This window comes from Sinocyclocheilus rhinocerous, unplaced genomic scaffold (assembly GCF_001515625.1).
Source record: "Sinocyclocheilus rhinocerous isolate Xijiao unplaced genomic scaffold, SAMN03320098_v1.1 scaffold38, whole genome shotgun sequence".
Lineage (NCBI taxonomy): Eukaryota > Metazoa > Chordata > Actinopteri > Cypriniformes > Cyprinidae > Sinocyclocheilus > Sinocyclocheilus rhinocerous.
In genome coordinates, this window is record NW_015666482.1 from 333,721 (window position 1) to 342,428 (window position 8,708).

The 8,708-nt window shown below is 35.6% G+C and overlaps 1 protein-coding gene across 1 annotated transcript in view; it reads left to right on the top strand.

Moving 5' to 3' along the window:
* The window catches only part of LOC107732266 (inner centromere protein A-like), a 15,922-nt gene extending 9,632 nt beyond the window's left edge, over positions 1-6,290 (top strand). Inside the window, exons 12-18 of the mRNA XM_016543540.1 lie at positions 448-570; positions 1,276-1,475; positions 1,560-1,659; positions 1,908-2,000; positions 5,007-5,099; positions 5,361-5,508; positions 5,691-6,290. Of these exons, the coding sequence (XP_016399026.1) occupies positions 448-570; positions 1,276-1,475; positions 1,560-1,659; positions 1,908-2,000; positions 5,007-5,099; positions 5,361-5,508; positions 5,691-5,875 (942 nt within the window). The 3' untranslated portion in view covers positions 5,876-6,290. The remainder of the gene's footprint in view (positions 1-447; positions 571-1,275; positions 1,476-1,559; positions 1,660-1,907; positions 2,001-5,006; positions 5,100-5,360; positions 5,509-5,690) is intronic.
* Positions 6,291-8,708: the final 2,418 nt, after the last annotated feature.

Here is an 8,708-nt window from a genome sequence, read left to right on the forward strand (position 1 = left end):
TTTATTTTTTTTATTTTGAAAAGCTAGACAAAACCGTAAAAAGCACATTTTGGCTATTTAATTTATGCAATGGTGAAAAAAAAAATTGGCAATTTATGGGGAGAAAAGCCGTATTCGGCCTTCGGCCCTGTAGCTTCAGCCAAGAATTTTCATTTCGGTGTATCCCTAATTGTCATAATATATTATAATTCTTGACTGACTTCTGTTAGTGTACTTATACTATTTTATATACAAGTACACTTAACAAGTATATCAAATATTTAATATTAGTCTGGCGAGTAAACTAAAAAAAATGTACTAGCCAATGGTGATTCTATTGCCATGGTGTCCGTAGAGGGTTGTGAAGATCTGAAGACTCAGAGGAAACCCACACTAACTTTCTAGTGTTAAGTTGGAGTGTTTGATTAAAGTTTTTCATAATCTCTATTGTGTCTCTCTCTCACTCAGCTGCGTGTTGAGCGGTTGGCTGAGGAGAAAGCCAAGAGGAAGGTTGCCACTAAACGACAGGAAGAGCTGGAGCTCCGCAAGAAACAGGAGGAGGCAGCCAGACAAAAGAAACTTCAGCAAGTTGTAAGTCAACCTCAGCAATCAAAGTGGGGAGCCCATGTTGAAAGAAATGTATGTGTAGGTGATGGATGACCTCAAATAATGAAAGTGTACTTCACAAACAAATTGTGTATTTATTCTTTTGCAACTTTCCTTTTCGATCCAATAGCAAATAATATCAAGCTTAATATGATAGATTTTTATATATCGATTTGTTTCTTATGCTCATCAATGCTGCATTTATTTGATCTATATAGTGAGCAGTAATATTCTGAAATATTATTACAATTTAAAATTGTTTTCTGTTTGAATATATTTTCAAATATATTTAATTCCTTTGCTGAAAAGCTGAGTTTTCAGCATCATTACTCCAGTCTTAAATGTCACATGATCCTTCAGAAATCATCATAAGATGTTGATTTGCTGCTCAAGAAACATTTATGATTATCAAAGTTGAAAACAGTTGTGCTGCTTCATATTTTTGTTTTTAAAAAAAGTTTAGGTGTTTTTCAGTGTTCTTTGAATAGAACGTTTAAAAGAACAGCATTTATTTGAAATAGAAATGTTACTATGATTATAAATGTTTTACTGTCACATTGGATCAATTTAGTGCATGCATAAAAGTGAAATTATATATTTTTTTAATTATCCCAAACTTGTATAATTTATTAATTTTATTTTTTGTAGCTAATTATAGTTAACTATTTATATACTTGTCTTTTTCTTCAGGAGGAAGAGGAGCGGCGGCACCAGGAGATTCTGGCCAAACGCAAGGCTGAAGAGGAGCGAGAGAAGGTCCGCAAACTGGCCGAGGCCACACGTGCTCTGGAGCTGAAGAAGGAACAAGAGCGGGAGAAAGAGAGGGAGCGCGAACGAGAGCGGGAAAGAGAACGCGATAGGGAGCGAGAAAGACAGGCTGTAGCTGAGAAGTTGGTGTTCATTTTTCGTGCACTTGTTTGAAATGAAAGCATGACATTCAGAGTTACTAAATACACATGTTCATGTCTTTGCAGAGAAAGACTGGAGCGAGAGAAGGCTATTGCTCTTCAGAAGGAACTGGAGAGAGCAGCCAGAGAGAAAGAGAGGAGGGAGATGGAGGAGAAGAGGAAGATGGTAAGGATTTTGTTGTTTGTTGTCCTAATGACTTTTCTGTTATTTTTGTCATAATCGGCATGCAACAAGATGTTGATGGTTGGTTTTTATATTTCTATCATGTGGAACACCACTGGTCCAAAATCAAGTTTCGCATAACATCTGATGCCCACCGCCCCCCAATAAGGACACTGAAGATGTGTAGCACCTGCTTAGGACACTTGTTACATAACAATCCCATAATCTCATCAAATTTGTTCCTTTAACAGGAAGAGCAACGGAAGGCTGAAGAGGAGAAGGAAGCCCAACAGAAACGTGCGGCTGCAGCCTCCGCCCCGGCGCCCCCTACAGTTACAGCACAGGTAATTACCAACAGCTAAAGTCAATTATCCTTGTTTTTTAGTATTATTTATTATATTCTCCTATCCACCTTTTTCTTTAATGTGGAAGTAAGCCTATGGGCGAGACTTCGAGATCATTAACCGCTATAGGTAAATGACGACAAGAATAACAACGTGCAGTAAACGGTAAAACTGTTTGCACCACAAACCAGTGTGTTCATAATTAAGATAATACATTAAAATAATATGGTAAGATACCAATTTTCAATATCAAGCATCAAAACGAACCGTTTTGTACAGCTAAAAATAGCTGGACGCGAATGAGACCAGAAGCTAGACCCATAGAATTTACAAATGGCCACGCCCATTTTTACGGTGTATAGTATTTAGTAATTTTGAATTAGCTTTTACATGTACTTTAAGTTTATTTTATATGCATTTGTCCTTTTTATTAGTTAATGTGTGTGTGTGTGTGTGTGTAATTTTTCTTTATTCTTTTTTTTTTTTTTTTAGTAACTTATTTTAATGTAGTAATTTTTAGGGCTGGGTTATATGGTGCATATATTTAGCAAAATGCCCCTCTCTACAGTTTATTTTTCTATCTGACTAATGAGTTTATGGTCACCATATGTTTTTTCTGAGGTAAATGTGACGTTACGTGACTCATTGTTTACAAGCCGTTATATTGACGTCTTTGTGCGGCTGAAACACTGATTGAGCAAATACATGAGACAGGATATGGATTGTAAAGTTGTACTCTTTGTTTTAACTTTCCTTCGGATGTTTAGTCATGTTTATTTTGTGCTGAAACTGGTATTAATGTGGAGGAGATGATCAGTTCATGTGCGCCTTGCTGTTGAACTGAGGTGCTACAGCGATCTGTCACTAAACATTAAACAGCGCCAAAACGGCATTTATGAACATAATTTGAAATCTGAGACTTTGTTTCATATTAAAAGTACCAAAGCACAATGCTTATTGCGATATATTCTATTGGAAGTGCCCTTCAACGTTCCGTCCAATAACTGAAAGCAGGCTAGAATAATCAATTCTTGGGGTTTAAGAATCAATATTGTTCCGTAATAGATTAATATCGAGATATCTATATTTTTTTTTTAGTTGAAGTAATTTTACCACTTCAACTAACTTAATTCAGTTAGTTGCTAAATCCACATTTATCGTTTTACTTTATTCATCTAATATTTATATTTGGTTCATATTTTTAGCTAACGATGTCAACACTGGCTTTGTAGGCAGCGTTTTGTGGAAAAATAATAAAACTAAATTTAAAAATTTGTGTGTACAGTGGGGAAAATATTTATTTGATCCCCTGCTGATTTTGTAAGTTTGCCCACTTACAAAGAAATGAAGGGTCTGTAATTTTTATGGTAGGTTTATTTTAACGGATAGAGACCGAATACCATCAAGCAAAACATTGGTAACACTACGCCGCAATGGACTAAAATCCTGCTCAAGAAGGCACATGTACAGGCCTGTTTAAAATTTGCCAGTGAACATTTAAATGATTCGTAGAAGGCTTGTGAGAAAGTGCTGTGGTCAGATGAGACCAAAATTGAGCTCTTTGGCATTAAAGGGGTCATATGATGCGATTTCAGTTTTTCCTTTCTCTTTGGAGTGTTACAAGCTCTTGGTGCATAAAGAAGATCTGTAAAGTTGCAAAGACTAAAGTCTCAAATCCAAAGAGATATTCTTTATAAAAGTTAAGAGTCGATTCAAACGCGAGTTTTTTGAGCAGTGTAGAGTAGCATTTGTTGTTTGTCATTTCTCAGAACACAAATGCAGACATGGTTTTATGTTTACGTGGCGTGATGCAATGCGTAAAAAGACAGTATAAGTCATTATAATCAGTAATTATGTCCCCACTGGATGCAACAAATGCCTCGTTTATAATGGGTTTTAATGTTTTTGTCTCGTCGCTCCGGCCGGACAGGGCATCATCACATGTGACCCTGGACCACAAAAGCAGTCTTAAGTCGCTGGGGTATATTTGTAGCAATAGCCAAAAATGCATTGTATGAGTCAAAATTATTGATTTTTCTTTTATACCAAAAACCTTTAGGATATTAAGTAAAGATCATGTTCCATGAAGATATTTTGTACATTTCCTACTGTAAATATATTTAAACTTAATTTGTGATTAGTAATATGCATTGCTAAGAACTTAATTTGGACAATTTTAAAGGCGATTTTCTCAATATTTAGATTTTTTTTTGCACCCTCAGATTCCAGATATTCAAATAGTTGTATCTCTGCCAAATATTGTCATATCCTAACAAAAATACATCACTGGACAGCTTATTTATTCAGCTTTCAGATGATGTATCAATATGTATTTCGAAAAATTGACCCTTATGACTGGTTTTGGGGTCCAGGGTCACAAATTTCATGGAGAAAAAATGTAACGTAACTAGTAACAACTAATTACTAATTACTTTTTAAATAAAGTAATCAGAACAGTACTGTGATTACTTTTAAAAGGAGTAATCAGTAATTTGATTGTTTTCAGAGTAACTTGCCCAACACCGCTCCTGAGATGTGTGCAAACCTGGTGACCAACTACAAAAAAACGTCTTACCTCTGTGCTTGCCAACAAGGGTTTCTGCACCAAGTACTAAGTCATGTTTTTGTTGGGGATCAAATACTTATTTCACTCACTGAAATGCAAATCAATTTCTAACCTTTTTTCGGGATTGTTTTGGTTTGTATGGTCTCTATACGTTAAAATAAACCCATTATTATTCATGCATGCGTTTTATTTATAATTTATATTTGGTACTTTCCAAATCCATTTGAAATGTTTTTGTAAAATTAACAGGTCTCGGTCGCAGAAACACAAGCAGCTAACATGCTCAACACAACTATAACTAAGAGTTCAGCACTAAAAAAGACTAGATATTGAAGTAAACACACCTATGCTTTCTTTTTGTTCATTTTTGTTGTACTAAATGCTAAGCATTTAATAAATATACATCTAAGTATTTACTAAAGCTTTTATTCCATCCACAGAACTCCATTCTAAATACTCCAGTTGGGAAAGTAGCTGCTCACAATAAGACCATAGATTTTGGACCTGGACTCAACGTGACCGTGGACATTGAGGTGAGGTCACGGCAACGATTATGTGTCTTTTTCCCCTGCTGAAGGAGGGAATGTGTCGTATAGCATTACTAAGCACAGAATAGTTCCCAGAGAAGCAAAGCAATGAAGACTTAAATTTCCAGTTGGATTTTTTTCCTTGTAATATAAGCCAATGAGTTCTTCTAACTTGAGTTTTTTTTTTGTTTGCTTCGAAACGCATAAACCAACTCAATGTCTGGAACAGCTGATTTCTGACCCCATCTCTTGTTTTATACTTCACAGAAATCTCCACAATCATACCAAATCACCCCAAAGGGCCAGAAAGTGACTGTTTTAGTGAATCCTGAAGATTATGGCATGGACCAGAACAGCGATGACTCAACAGATGATGAATCTGCGCCCAGAAAACCCATCCCATCCTGGGCTGAGGGTATGTTTATTTGTAGTTACGGTTTACGTTATGTTCCATCTGTGCACTGTAGGGGTATGCAATGGTCCAAATGGTTTTCACCGAATTCTGATTTAAGAATTTTTGGATATACCGTCATAACTCTGTGCATGTTTATTTTAAAGTATGTACTGTATTCTCCTAATGTGACGTGTTTTGTGCAGGTATGCAGTTGCAGCAAGCCATCATGAAGCAATATTACAATCCACTGGATCTCCATTCATATTTTGGAGAACCTGAACCACCCAAACTGGAGGCGATCTTCAGGCGGACAAAACCTCGCTTCTTTAAACGCACGAGCTCTGCCGTCTGGCATTCTCCACCACGTTTGGGAAATCTGGGCAATTAATAAGCAGATGTATGTTTTTGTTTTTTCCCTACTTGTGTTCTGTCGTCTTTTTTATGTTGTCTTTTTTACTTTTGAGCTCACTTCAATAAAGCTTTTAGAAATCTGTATGCAAGTAGGTTAGACTGGAAAAAAAAAAAGAGCAGAATGTGTAATATAGATTACACAAAAGGTGATAGGGTTTGACGCTCTGTTTAATTTACCTGCTGTTTTTTAAAAATGGGACTACCTTGTCACAAATGTATTTAAATGTAGCATCACATGTTATAAATTTGGAAGTGTATTCCATTTTAAATTTGGAAGTGTACACGGGAGCTGCTACATATAGAAAATATGGGGATGGCGTTTGCCTACAAAATTCATTTCACGAAGAGCGTCAGATTTACTCTGGACTGTTAATAAAAGGTATCATTTCGAAGTGAGTGTGTGTGTGTAATGTCTCTTATTTATTGTAGTTTGTCATGGATGTGATTTGAAAAGTCAGAAAATTAAATCTGGGTGCATCTGTTATGATTCTTTGACTAAAAAAAAAAAAACTTAAGGGAAATTGAAAATCATAAATTGAAATTGTAGCATGTTCTAATTTCTTTGGTCATTCGTGTGTGTCACAGTGCCATTTGAGTTTGCTGTAATTTAGGGAAGTATTTTTCTAGTATAGGAAGTTTCTTAAACTTTAAGGAATGTGCTCTTGTCAAACTTTGCCACAACTTTGTTTCTAACTTGATCACTTACACAATGGCAGGAAACGATAATCGGATGGAAATAAAGAGCCACTTAGCCTTTTTGAGATCGACTGCTAGCTTACATTATAAAATCATCTTTTAAGTAGGCCTATATTTTCAAATATTAAACAGATTTCTGTGATTTTATGTAACCCGATAGAATGGAGTGTGACAGACAACATTATACCACATTAAAAACATGAAACGCTTGTAATATTTCTAATTAAACTAGTTCATTTGATAGAAAAAAAGCTGAATTTGTCACATTCTCTCAAACTGGATTAGACTTAAAATTCTCTGTATTTTCACTAGGTGATGATAAACTCGTTTTCTATCTTGAAAAGTGTGAAGTCAACCCTAAAAGGGGCAACCTATCCAGGGGTATACAAACATTTGAGACGCTGTGGGGAGAAGCAGTGAAAGTGTAGGTCTTATTTCTTGGTTTAATTTTGAAAGGGTGTTTGTTGTGAACATTTCTATGAGGTGACTTTTGTTTCTACATTCTTTGCTTAGCTCACAGGAAGCATTTAAAACTGCATGGCCGCCTGTAGTAGGAAATCTGCTCGCCCTCCGATAAAAGTTGATCTAGTTCACATTAGTGTTGTCACAATACCGAAATTTTGACTTCGATACGATACCTGACTAAAATATCTCGATACTACTACTGAACCGATACTACGACAAAAACATAGAACATGTTAACAACAGGAATTAAATAATAGATGATCCAAATGGAGGTTATAGATATTTTATCTATAAAAAAAAAAAAAAAAGCATTTCATTCCCCTTTAAAAAAAAAAAAGATTAAATAAAAATCACATGCCAGTGCCACTACTCAGGACTATTGGTAGCAACTACCGAGCCTACAGATATAGAGATCTTTGCAACATGGGTAAGTTAGCTAAAAGGAAAAAGCCAAATCTTATTAGATGATATAGTCATTTTATTTCACAATAATTTATAGCGTGATAGTTATTTTTGTTATTTTATCTTACAACATACTGTAGACGCAAGTAACAAACTAAAGGACAAATACAGTAAAACAAAGACACAAATTAAATAAATAGGGCCCTATGAAATCCGTTTTATTTCTTCCCTATTTTTTCCAAATTCTGTTCTTTATTTTCAGTTTTAATTTTTCTGGATTGCTTTTTCCCCCCCGCTTTTAATTTTTCCAGACTCTATTTTAATGGTTACATTAAAAATATTAATCAAAAAGCATGTCTAATTAATTGAAATCATGAAACTTACACAATTTAACTGCAATTTCTTAAAAGTTTAACAAAAATCAAATTTTGTATTATTTTTCTGTGAATCTGTTTTCCATTAAGTTTGTGGATTCCATTTTAATAGTTTCATTATATTTTAATAATCAAAAGCATGTCTAATTAATTTATAAAGATTAATTCGATTTTATAAGTAATTTATTATATTATTTATTTCTATGGTAAATATTCCTTAAATATTGTTTTAATAATATTTTTATTAGTAGTAGTAGCACTGTCATTACATTAAATAATATTTATGTCAAGTTAACCCGAACTTTTACTTTGACGGGTTGCTGTGACCTTTACGTTTCTGTTTGTATGTGATATGACTATAGTTCCCTCTCAGGTTCACTTCAATGCTGCTATGATGTCATCGCTATGGGAACACCTCCGGTGTGATGAATGTCTGAAGCCCTTATACCATTACGCCAATTCATTGGCCAATTAGCGCTTAGCACCGCCCCCGACGCGTACGTACGTAAGCTATATAGCATGCAGCGTGATTTGGCCAATTAATTTCCTTCAGGAAGCGAATCATCTGTCGCCTGTAGGAAAGCGGTTTTTGTCGTGTTCTCAGCTATTTTTCCTTCAAAGAGCAGTTTACTCCTCTTCAGCGGACACGATGAGCTACAGGAGATGCGTCGAGCCGTGTGACAGGTTTATCGCAGGAGGAGACACTCATAACAGGTGCGTGCAATGTTTGGGCCTACTACACGCTCAAGCGGCGCTTAGCAGCCTTTCTGACTGTCGACACTGCGATAGCCTGTGGCTAAAAGTATTGCGCTCGAGGCTCGCGGTCTTCTCTAAGAAAGTAGGTCTCGCGTCTAATCCCCGCCATCCCGTTTC